The sequence below is a fragment of the Chiloscyllium plagiosum genome, unplaced genomic scaffold (assembly GCF_037043375.1).
Source record: "Chiloscyllium plagiosum isolate Xiang-an unplaced genomic scaffold, Cpla_swu_hap1 HiC_scaffold_22, whole genome shotgun sequence".
Classification (NCBI taxonomy): Eukaryota; Metazoa; Chordata; class Chondrichthyes; order Orectolobiformes; family Hemiscylliidae; genus Chiloscyllium; species Chiloscyllium plagiosum.
This window is the reverse complement of record NW_028270160.1, coordinates 18,087,639-18,100,542: the sequence shown is the minus strand read 5'-3', so window position 1 is coordinate 18,100,542 and position 12,904 is coordinate 18,087,639. Positions and strand designations below refer to the sequence as shown.

The window sequence follows — 12,904 nt, the reverse complement described above, 5'->3', positions numbered from 1 at the left end:
GCGATACTAAATGAGTATTTTGCATCAGTATTTACTGTGGAAAAGGATATGGAAGATATAGGGAGATAGATGGTGACATCTTGCAAAATGCAGATTACAGAGGAGGAAGTGCTGGATGTCTTGAAACGGGTAAAGATGGATAAATCCCCAGGACCTGATCAGGTGTAGACCAGTGAGCCTGACCTCGGTGGTGGGCAAGTTGTTGGAGGGAATCCTGAGGGACAAGATGTACATTTATTTGGAAAGGCAAGGACTGATTCAGGATAGCCAACATGGCTTTGTGTGTGGGAAATCATGTCTCACAAACTTGATTGAGTTTTTTGATGAAGTAACAAAGAAGATTGATGAGGGCAGAGCAGTAGATGTGATCTATATGGACTTCAATAAGATGTTCGACAAGGTTCCACATGGGAGACTGATTAGCAAGGTTAGATCTCATGGAATACAGGGAGAACTAGCCATTTGGATACAGAACTGGCTCAAAGGTAGAAGACAGAGGGTGGTGGTGGAGGGTTGTTTTACAGACTGGAGGCCTGTGACCAGTGGAGTGCCACAAGGATCGGTGCTGGGTCCTCTACATTTTGTCATTTACATAAATGATTTGGATGTGAGCATAAGAGGTACAGTTGGTAAGTTTGCAGATGACACCAAAATTGGAGGTGTAGTGGACAGCGAAGAGGGATACCTCAGAGTGCAACAGGATCATGACCAGATGGGCCAATGGGCAGATGGAGTTTAATTCAGATAAATGCGAGGTGCTGCATTTTGGGAAATCTTAGCAGGACTTATACACTTAATGGTAAGGTCCGAGGGTGTGTTGCTGAACAAAGAGAACTTTGTTCAGCAAAGAGAACAAAGAGTGCAGCTTCATAGCTCCTTGAAAGTGGAGTCGCAGGTAGATAGGATAGTGAAGAAGGCGTTTGATATGCTTTCCTTTATTGGTCAGAGTATTGAGTACAGGAGTTGGGAGGTTATGTTGCAGCTGTAAAGGACATTGGTTAGGCCACTGTTGGAATATTGCGTGCAATTCTGGTCTCCTTCCTATTGGAAAGATGTTGTGAAATTTGAAAGGGTTCAGAAAAGATTTCCAAGGATGTTGCCAGGGTTGGAGGATTAGAGCTAGAGGGAGAGGCTGAACAGGCTGGGGCTGTTTTCTCTGGAGCGTCGGAGGCTGAGGGGTGACCTTATAGAGGTTTACAAAATTATGAGGGACATGGATAGGGTGAATAAGCAAAGTCTTTTTCCCTGGGTTGTGGGAGTCCAGAACTAGAGGGCATAGGTTTAGAGTAAGAGGGGAAAATATAAAAGAGACCTAAGGGCCAACTTTTTCACACAGAGTGTGTGCATGTATGGAATGAGCTACCAGAGGAAGTGGTGGAGGCTGATATAATTGCAACATTTAAGAGGAATTTGGATGGGTATCTGAATAGGAAGGGTTTGGAGGAATATGGGCCAGGTGCTGGCCGGTGGGACTAGATTGGGTTGGGATATCTGGTCGGCATGGACGTGTTGAACCAAAGGGTCTGTTTCCATGCTGTACATCTTTATGACTCTATTGTGTTATGAAGTTGAAGGCATGTACTATAGAGAGAATGAATGCTGTTTTGTATTGAGAGCTTACAAGCACCTGTCATATAACTAGCTAGCAGTCTCAGAGTGTACTGGAAAACTTTAAACGTAACATTTAGCTTTGAAATGGATACCTGACTTTTGGTTGCTGTTTTAACAATTCAAATTTAGCTGATCGGTTTAAATTATGCCCCAGGATACTAAAACCCAATTGAGTTTTAATTTATTGTTTTTGCCCAACCTTGAACCCATGAGATGATCCGATGTTTGGGGTATAAAGAAGCAGGCATTTTGAAGGTTAGACAGAGACCAGCTGCCATCAACAGAGTAAACTGCCAGCAAAACACTCTCTGACAAAAGTACCTTTTTCATATGTAACATGTTCACAGTAAAAATAAATAAGACAACCCAGGGAGATCTTCAGCCGAAAGAAGATGGACACTGACGACGACAACAGCCGCTGTGTGGTTGTGCAATTAAGTTGATGTAACTTTAATACGGGTTTTTATTGCAACAATGTATTTTTTTTTTGGAGGCAGATAACAAGCTGTTAAGAGAAAGGGGAGCTTAGAGTTGTGAATAGTTAGAGTCATAGTCATAGAGATGTACAGCACGGAAACAGATCCTTTGGTCCAACCCATCCATGCCGACCAGATATCCCAACCCAATCTAGTCCCACCGGCCAGCACCCGGCCCATATCCCTCCAAACGCTTCCTATTCATTTACCCATCCAAATGCCTTTTAAATGTTGCAATTGTACCAGCCTCCACCACTTCCTCTGGCAGCTCATTCCATACACGTTTCAACCACTGTGTGAAAAAGTTGGCCCTTAGGTCTCTTTTATATCTTTCCCCTCTCACCCTAAACCTATGTCCCCTAGTTCTGGACTCCCCAACCCAGGGAAAAGACTTTGGCTATTTATCGTATCCATGCCTCTCATAATTTTGTAAACCTCTGTAAGGTCACCCCTCAGCCTCCTACGCTCCAGGGAAAACAGCCCCAGCCTGTTCAGCTTGTCCCTATAGCTCAAATCCTCCAACCCTGGAAACACCCTTGTAAATCCTTTCTGAGCCCTCTCAAGTTTCACAACATCTTTCCGATAGGAAGGAGACCAGAATTTCACGCAATATTCCAACAGTGGCCTAACCAATGTCCTGTACAACTGCAACATGACCTCCCAACCCCTGTACTCAATACTCTGACCAATAAAGGAAAGCATACCAAACGCCTTCTTTACTATCCTATCTACCTGCGACTCCACTTTCAAGGAGCTATGAACCTGCATTCCAAGTTCTCTTTGTTCAACGGAAAAAAATTTCTGGTTGTAAGAGCTGCACCTTTTTTGAGGTATTTAAGGTGTTGGAGGTGATTTCCTCGAATTCCAGGAGCAGCAATTACTGTTTCATGTGCTGTTGCATTGTTTTGGAACTTTGGAAAAAAAAAGTCAAAACAACAGCAATTTTAAAAGGGAGGAGAACAGACAAAGGAAGCACATGGTGAGGTCAGTGCAGGGGAGACAGAGAGAAAGAAACTGACACCACTGTGAACCTGCACAATTACTGTCTTTGCTGTTTGAATTCATGTATCGCTGGACATGGGAGTGTGTCCATGTGACATGGGAAAATTAACAAACAGTGAAATTCACAACTGATTTTGGAGGAACTGTTTGGGCGAAGTCATAGAACAGGAACAGATAAGTGAATTGTTTTAAGTGTGGCCTACAGAAAATCTGCAGTAGTGAGTAGAGTGGGTTCTTCCTTGATTATATGTTTTTTGAAATATGTCTCTAGATTAAACTTAAAATATAAGCCATAATTATTAATTTAACCTGGGGCAGTGTTTTGTAGAGGAATTCAGATAATTGATTATTGGAGTTTTATGTGAAGTCTGCTCCCCGTTCAGACGAGGCAAAAGCACAATGTGTGCGAGAACCCCCACCAGGGCAGCCGGACTGTACACCAACAGTAAGACTACTGCTGCCTTTATGGGGTAAGTCTCCAAAGCGCGCGCTCTCTCTCACACACACACACACACACACACACACACACACACACACACACACACACACACACACACACACACACACACACGGGTTTAGGGTACACCCCTGTGTAGAACTGCAGGGAAAGTGTGTGTACAGAGAGGGGGGCGTGGAGATCGGTCATTTAGAGTCAGTATCTGGACTGTCCAAGACTATTCTTGGCAGCATTTCAGTGAGCCGAATTCATTTTTAATCATTGTACCTGTAAATAAAAGACACAATCAGGATTGAAACAGCTCTTTGATGTAATGTTTCTATTGGGACCTTGAGATCTCCTTCAGATAATTGAGACTCAGATAATCGTGGTTCCTCTGTATTACTAAATGACATATTTTGGAGAATCTGATGCAGCTACGCATCTGTGATAACATCAGCAAGATTTCCTAGCAACTTGAACAGCTGGAAGTGAGAGCAGGTTTACTAGAAAAATTCAGGTGGTCTGCCTAAACAAGGGGTAAATGTCTCAGTTCCTGGTGCAATTTCAGTGTTCTCAAGGCTTCTAGTGCTGGGAATAGGTGCAGTCATATAGCACTCTTAATGTAATAAACTGCCTAACAGTGGAATACTGAGGCATCTGATTTGCATTTAAACATGGAGACCAAAAATAATATTTTCAAATTTCCTGCTGGCACAAACCAAGTGGGAATGTGAGTTTTAAGGAGGATACAAAGAAGCTTTGAGGGGATTTAAGCAAGCTCAGAAAATGGTTAAGAACATGGCAATGAAATATAATGTGGAAGATGTAAATATATAATGGATGAGATTACACAGTATGAAATAGGAGCAGAATTAGGCCATTTGACTGAGCAAGTCTGCTCCGCCATTTGATCATGGCTGATATGTTTCTGAACTCTATTTTCCTGTCTTCTCCTTGCAACCCTTGAGCACCTCAAGAACCTATCTATCTCCATCTTAACTATGCTCAAAGACTTAGCTTCCACAACGTTTTGCAGCAATGAGTTCCACAATGTCACCGTCCTCTGACTGAAGAAATTCCTCCTCATCTCAGTTCTAAAGGGTTGCCCCTTCACTCTGAGGCTGCTGTGCCCCCAGGTACTAATCTCTCCTCCTAGTGGAAACATCTTCCTCACATCCACTATGTCAAGTCCTCTCAGTATCCTGTAAGTTTCAATTAGATTCCCCTTCATCCTTCTAAATTCTATTGTATGCAGACCCAGAGTCCTCAACCTCTCCTCATAGGACAAGCCTTTCATTCCTAGTGTCGTTCTTGTAAACCTCCTCTGGACACCGTCCAATACCAGCACACCTTTCCTTAGATACAGGAACTAAAACTGCTCACAATATTCCAAATGCAGACTGACCAGAGCATTATACGGCCTCAGCAGTACATCTGTGCTGTTGTTTTCTAGCCCTCTTGAAATGAATGCCAACATTGCATTTGCCTTCCTAACCACCTACTGAACTGGCTCATTAACTTTAAGAGAATCCTAAACCAGGACTCCTAAGTCCCTTTGTGCTTCAGATTTCCAATACCTTTCCCCATTGAGAAAATATGCCCGCTTTCTTGCTACCAAAATGTATAACCTCATACTTTGTCAAAATTCACACGATGCCAGGTTATAGTCCAACGGGTTTATTTGAAAACACTAGCTTTTGGGGCACTGCTGCTTCATCAGATGCTAGTGAGAGAGAAGGACCTTAGACACAGAATTTATAAGGAAAAGATCAAAGATGCATAAAAAGTTCCTTCTCACATTTCTTCTGCATTCTTGCCCAAAATCATAAATCTGTAGTCACTAGTCATTCTATGATCAGCTATGAGAAGAGATTTTAGTATTTATTTTGTGCCTATCGTATCCATATGCATCTATCAAAATTTCCTTCATCTCCTTCCAAGGAGATTATTTCCAACCTTTCTAACTTAACCTCTTAACTAAACCACCCCGTCATCCCTGGAACCATCCTTCCTGAAGTGTCATGCCCAGAACTGGACACAAGCTGGGTCCTGAGTAGAACACTAACAAGATTCAGCATGACACAAGGCAAAAGTAGATAGATTTTCAGCCTCTCAAGTACTCCATGGGTATGGACATTTATATACATTTCAAAAATTAACAAGTTTATGTAAAGCAGCTTACACTACAATAAATGACTACCTCATGTAGCCTTACTGTGTCACCTCTAGTTTTCTGTTTCCTTTTCTTCTGATTAAACTGGTGAGCTTGGTAAGAATGAAAGTGATACATTTCTGGATTTTAAAGACAGCGCTGGGGGTAGAAGATCAATCATAAACTTCTTGAATGGTGGAGTGGGCATGACAGGCTGAATAGACTACTGCTGTTCCTATTTCCTATGTCAAGCAACAGATGTTCTGGGCAGATGTATTATAATGACAGATCCCTTTACCAGTGAAACGTACTGAAAGGACCTGATCTCTTTCCAGCAGAGTATTTGTCTAGCTGATGTGAATCCATATATTCTGTGTCCTGTCTGTGGAGGCTACTTTATTGATGCAACCACCATCACAGAATGTCTGCACACATGTAAGTATAATTGCATGAGACAAATGGTCACTTAACAATCACTGATTGTTTTACCTGTTTTTGTGCTTCTAATAATGTGCAACATAAAACTGCTTTGTTGGATAGTATCATTGTTCAAATGCATATTAAAACACTTTCCTAGAGTGATTATATTGTGCAGTTACTATAGGTAGTGCAGCAATGAATTACCAAAACACTGCAAGATCACAGATAGGAACAGCAAGAGGCCTTTTAGTCTCACAAGCCTATTCTGTTATTCAGTTCAATCATAATTGATCTGTACCTCAATTCATTTCCCCACTGTTACTCCACATACCTTGATCTTTACCCAACAACAATCTATCTCGAAACAAGAAAATAACAAAAAAAAACAAAGATCTTCAGATGCTGGAAATCATAAACAAAAGCAGAAATTGCTGGGAAAACTATGGAGAGAAAGCAAAGTTAACGTTTCAGGTCCAGCCAACTTTCTTCCGAAATAATTGGTCTCCATTTAAATGGTCTGACTGATTCTCAGAATCCACACCTTTTGGAGGAGGGAGATCCAAATTTTTATTCCCCTGACTTCACTTCGGAATGATTCATCTCTGTAATGATTCCCCTTCTATGGTAATAGTTTCTGTTATCTCACCTGTAGAATTCAGGGTTACTGACAAGAACAGTTTTCACAATTTAGAAACTGCAATGGAAGTGCTCGATGTTTCTGACAGTATCTGTCACTGACTTGATTGTTTGACTATCAGAATCTTTTCAGTGCACCCTGTTTCATTGTGAAATTTCTTCCTTCTGTTTCTGCAGTCTGTAAGAGCTGTATTGTGAAACATTTTGAGCACAGCAACCGCTGTCCGAAATGCAACATTGTTGTCCATCAGACACAACCGTTGTATAACATAAGGTGAGCAGGGGAGAGGCAGGGAGCAGGAAAAGGAATATAAACTTAACCAATGTAATCCAAACTAATCATGTAACCCTTTTAGCCTCAGTATTGATCGAGTGATTTTACCTATATAATGACCAGTCTGATTTTCGTTATGCTGTGATTGAGGCTGTTGATATGTAAAGCATTCATTCCTCTCCTTTCTATTCCAGCTGCTTTAAATAAAGGCCAACATTTTATTTTATTTTCAAATAAATTTTTATAACTATGTACCAGCTTTTAGCAATTCAGCACTTGATCATTCAAAGTCTTTAAAGATTCCCATAGCTCCTAGATTCTCGCCAATCAGAAAGTAATGCGATTTAACTTTGAAATCTAGAGTGGGTGAACTCACACATTCTAGCATTAAACAAACTTACAGTTTTACCCACTTAATCCTTTTTGATTAATGTGTGATTCTTTTTATTTTCTTTAATTTCTTCAGACTGGACAGAAAACTACAAGATATCGTTTACAAGCTCGTGCCCAACTTAGAAAGCAGTAAGTGATGGTAATCACACTAAATAAGTTTTCAAGCACATTAGCATGTTATTCCCTGAAAGTCAGCAGAATGAATGTTACCAGCCACTTTACTGAGTTCATATGGATGCAACAGTTTCCCAGTTCAGCAAGTTTGCTGCATATTCAAAACAGAAATATCCTGACTCAACAGTAAAGATGCTTGCTAGTATCTAGTGAGGTTCACAGGTGTTTTAGATTAGATTACATTACAGTGTGGAAACAGGCCCTTCGGCCCAACAAGTCCACACCGACCCGCCGAAGCGCAACCCACCCATACCCCTACATTTACCCCTTACCTAACATTACGGGCAATTTAACATGGTCAATTCACCTGACCTGCACATCTTTGGATTGTGGGAGGAAACCGGAGCACCCGGAGGAAACCCACGCAGACACGGGGAGAATGTGCAAACTCCACACAGTCAGTCGCCTGAGGCGGGAATTGAACCTGGGTCTCAGGCGCTGTGAGGCAGCAGTGCTACCGTGCCGCCCACAAAACAGAGAAACAGGAAAACTCTACATTGCTCCCACACAATGCACATCAGGCTTGGATGCAATTAACACTGGGTTTTAATCCTCACTACCCCCATCCAGATGAAATGGACAAAAAAGGCAATAAGGATATAAGAAATAGGGGCAGATGGAGGCCATTTGGCTCCTCTAAACCACACTACCTTTTAATAAATCATGGCCAATCTGATTGTGACCTTATTTCTCATTCCTGCTTGTCTAACCTCAATAACTTTGCAGTCCCTTGCAGATTAAAAAAAAGTCGAATACATTCAGTGAGTATGACTCCACAGTTTGCTGGGGGGAAAAAAAAGAGTTCCAAATTTCAACTCTGTGAGAGAAAAATTTCTCTTCACATCAGTCTTAAATGGGAGATCCCTTATTTTTAAACTGTGCCGCCTTAACGGTGTATTCTATTACGAGGAGAAACACACTCTTGGCTGCCTCAGAATCTTATATATTTCAGTAAGATGATGATCTGTCAATCTTCTAAATTTAGTTATATGTTCCTGTTGGGTGTGATGAACATTGTGAGTTACCCTCTATTTTCTAGTCAGAGCTTTTAACCTATAATCTTCACTCTTATAATTTGAATCGGGTTGCTCACCTTACCAGTCACTGGAAGGGTTTAGTTATTTAAAAGTTAAATTCTCTCATTTCTATATTTTGTTGCTGAGTAATGTGAACTTCTTTGTACTCAGGTGAAAATAAGCGACTTCATGATTTCTACCGAGAAAGAGGGCTTGCGGTTCCCAGACCAGGTGAGTTCTCAAGATTATGATTCAGGTGCTAAATTTTTATTCTATGGCTTCTGGAGTGGAACTTTTGTACTGTGTTCTGTGTGTGGCATCTGCTGAATCAGGGTCATTGTTGAGTGAAATGACAACTCCAGAACTGAACCACTAAATATGGAGTGCGACCTGTTTGCTGATGGATACATATCTCATGTTGAAGTGATTCATTATTTCAGAGCCCGGGTAACTTTCACCTAGTCCTACATCTCTGTCTTTCATCTGCATAGACACTGAGTACATCAAAAGAAACCTGAAGCTTTCACTGTCTGTGTTTTATGAGCGTTGCAGGCCATGAATATGAAAGGCAAGAGAGTTGCACCTGACAATATAGTAAATCTCCTACAATTACGTTTGTCCCTCCTGGCCTATAATCCAAACTGAGAACTCTCATCCGACTTTGCTATGCACTGAAATTTGTTCTTGTTATTTTCACAGGCCTTAATTAACCACATTAGAAGGCAATGGCCTCATGGTATTATCGCTGGATTGTTAATCTAGAGACCCAGATAATGTTCTGGGGACCCATGTTCGAATTCTGCCATGGCCGATTGTGGAATTTGAATTCAATATAAAAAATTAGGAAATCTAGAATTAAGAGACAAATGATGACTAGGAAATTGCCAGAAAATTCCATCTGGATCACTGATGTCCTTTAGGGAAGGAAAGTGCCATCCTAACCTGGTCTGATCTACATGTGACTCCAGAGCACAACAATGTGGTTGACTGTTAACCATCCTCTGGGCAATTAGGGATGGGCAATAAATGCTGCCTAGCCAGCGATGCCCTCATCCTGTGAATGTATATAAAAGAAAATAGCTGTTGCTGTGAGCAGGAACAGTCTTTCTCTTGATTCCTGAAATGTTAACTAATTTGTCTTTTTGTGAATAATAATTCTCCAAAGGATAACAACCCACAATGGAATTATTACAGGATGGAATATGTGCAGTTTGAGGAGTCAGCTCCATTTTCGGAGGCAACTTCGCATTGATTGAAAATTTAGAGATGTGTTATCACAGAGAATGCTATGAACAGAATTTCATTCCTCCAGAGCAGGTGCAACTGCACATGTGCAGATGGACCTCAATGGACACTTTTGCATTGGCAATAAACACTTTATTTTTGACTTTCAAATTTCTCAGCTGTTTGGGCTGGGGTTGGTACTATGAAGGGTGTAGCCCCTGCACCCTGCTGTGTAATAGAGTTTCTAGAGCCCTCAAAGACTGAGCTCCTTTGGGACTCAAATTTGTCATCTTTTCCAAATGGTGATAGTGATGAAATCTATTCAGAAATTAGTGGCTGCATCTGATTTTCAGTAGTAACTGATATTTGTAAATCTGCTGTGCTTCAAACAATGCCCTAAATAACAGATCATACATCAATCCCATGAAGAAATATAATGTATTGCTTTTGTGATCATAGGTAAGATTTGGTGTTCAGCATGAATTTGAACACAACAGTATGTGTTTGCTTGGCAGTGGGGTACAGCTCTGTGCTGTGTCACCATGTTGACGCTAATTAGTAAACAGACAAACCCAATTGATTTATGGGTGTTGATGCTATGAAAGTGCCAGAATAACCAGTGTGTGGTGAAGGGTTGAACCTGACCTCTCTGAATTTGAATGTTGACTGTAACAGGGAGGAAGATTTCCATGTTTGAATTAAAAAAAACCAGACAACCTTAAATTCTAGTTTATATTTCTTCTCTCAAGTCCATATTTGATTTTCACATGTTCCTCCTTCAGCCAGATGCTTGGAAGAATACTGTATCATTTAAATGAGGTAATGGAATCTCACCCAGTAATACATGGCTTTTGTGCCTCTCCTAAATTCTGTAACTGATGCTTTGGCCACATTTGGAGTAGGGAGTGTGGACAGGGGACCAGTATTGACCAAGTCATGTCTTCTCCATAACTTAGGACATTTTGCTCATGGTTGCCAACAAATATAAGTTTCTTTAATCACACTGACAATATTTCATTGGAGGATAAGCATCCACTTGATGTCCCCATTTAATTCCGTTAATTTCAGTGTGACTGTGTCTTGCTGGATCGAGAATGCCTTTACCTAATTTCATTCTTATCTAACCAAACCTAACCAGAAGGTCTCTTGCATCAGCCTGTTTTCTTGCTTCTGCATTGGTACATTATTGTTCCCCAAAGATCTATCTTGACCTCGACCTTAATGGTGCTCCACTGCAACATCATTGAAAAACAAATATGTATGCTGACGAGTCTCAGTTCCATCCTTACACCATCTATTTCATCGTTTTTGTCTCATCTGCTGTCAACATGTGATCCATGCCTTTGTTACCGCGAGACTTGACTTTTCCTATGTTCTCATGCTGATCTCTGCACCAGATCCTGTTCATTCATCACATTTTTGCTCACTGACATATGTTGGCCCCAGCCCAGCAGTGCCTCAATTTTATCATTCCCATCCAGGTTTTCAAATCTCTCCATTTTCTCACTCCTGCTATCTCTGTAATTTCTTCCAGCTCTCAACTCTCTGGGATATCTGCGCTTCGCTAATTCTGGTCTTTTGAACAGTTTTAATTGTTCTGTCATTGACAACCATCAGCTGCCTTGGCCCTAACCTCTTGAATTCCTCCTCTAAACCTAGTGATAATTTTGACGAAGCCTTTGGTCATCTGCTTAATATGTCCTTTTGCAGCTCAGTATTAAATTGAGTTTGAAAATCCTTCCTTTGGCTATACTTAAGGCAGGCTGTTTCTACATATGAGCTACCTTTAACCATTGATGGTTTCTGTCATTCTGTGGCTATACAGTTGTCCAGGTGCCCAGCAATGGTAAAGTGAGCCGTATCCAATCGCTGGATAAGAAGCTGGCATTACCCATGGTTCCCCTGGACAGTCCATCATCGCCTCATCTCGAGATCTCATTGGTGCTCGAATTTATTGGGTAAGTAACATTAACTTGACTTGCAGACAGTAACCAGAGCTTCAAGTGACTCACATGTGAAAATCCTTGTGACATTTTAAACCAAATATATAATTCAGGTCATTCAGTTCAGTGGCTAACATGTGGATACTAAGAGACAGCTGTACTGTCAGAGGATTAATACTGTTGATGGATGCAGTACTAATGGCATACTGTGCTGTTAGAGTGACTGTGTTTCAGTTGACGTGCTAATTTTGGTCTTGTCTAAACTCTCAGGTGAACATATGCGAGCTGTGATACTACATAAGACCATAAGACATAGGAGCGGAAGTAAGGCCATTCGGCCCATCGAGTCCACTCCGCCATTCAATCATGGCTGATGAGCATTTCAACTCCACTTACCCGCATTCTCCCTGTAGCCCTTAATTCCTTGTGACATCAAGAATTTATCAATTTCTGCCTTGAAGACATTTAGCGTCCCGGCCTCCACTGCACTCTGTGGCAATGAATTCCACAGGCCCACCACTCTGGCTGAAGAAATGTCTCCACATTTCTGTTCTGAATTTACCCCCTCTAATTCTAAGGCTGTGTCTACGGGTCCTAGTCTCCTCACCTAACGGAAACAATTTCCTAGCGTCCACTCCAATGAATACAATCCCAGGATCCTCAGCCGTTCCTCATATGTTAGACCTACCATTCCAGGGATCATCCGTGTGAATCTCCGCTGGACAGGCTCCAGTGCCAGTATGTCCTTCCTGAGGTGTGGGGACCAAAACTGGACACAGTACTCCAAATGGGGCCTAACCAGAGCTTTATAAAGTCTCAGTAGCACAACGGAGCTTTTATATTCCAACCCTCTTGAGATAAATGACAACATTGCATTCGTTTTCTTAATCACGGACTCAACCTGCATGTTTACCTTTAGAGAATCCTCAACTAGCACTCCCAGATCCCTCTGTACTTTGGCTTTACGAATTTTTTCACCGTTTAGAAAGTAGTCCATGGTGGTATTCTTTTTTCCAAAGTGCAAGACCTCGCATTTGCTCACATTGAATTCCATCAGCCATTTCCTGGACCACTCTCCCAAACTGTCTAGATCCTTCTGCAGCCTCCCCACTTCCTCAGTACTACCTGCCTGACCACCTAACTT

The 12,904-nt window shown here is 41.5% G+C and overlaps 1 protein-coding gene across 4 annotated transcripts in view; it reads left to right on the top strand.

The window, feature by feature from the left end:
- pcgf6 (polycomb group ring finger 6) overlaps positions 1 to 12,904 on the top strand; it is an 86,523-nt gene that overhangs the window by 6,339 nt on the left and 67,280 nt on the right. For 3 of the 4 annotated variants that reach the window (XM_087998821.1, XM_087998819.1, XM_087998822.1), the window contains exons 2-6: positions 6,016 to 6,115; positions 6,914 to 7,010; positions 7,477 to 7,532; positions 8,765 to 8,824; positions 11,643 to 11,775. In XM_087998821.1, coding sequence (XP_087854947.1) covers positions 6,016 to 6,115; positions 6,914 to 7,010; positions 7,477 to 7,532; positions 8,765 to 8,824; positions 11,643 to 11,775 — 446 coding nt within the window. The remainder of the gene's footprint in view (positions 1 to 6,015; positions 6,116 to 6,913; positions 7,011 to 7,476; positions 7,533 to 8,764; positions 8,825 to 11,642; positions 11,776 to 12,904) is intronic. The other variant, XM_087998820.1, reaches the window with a different exon arrangement.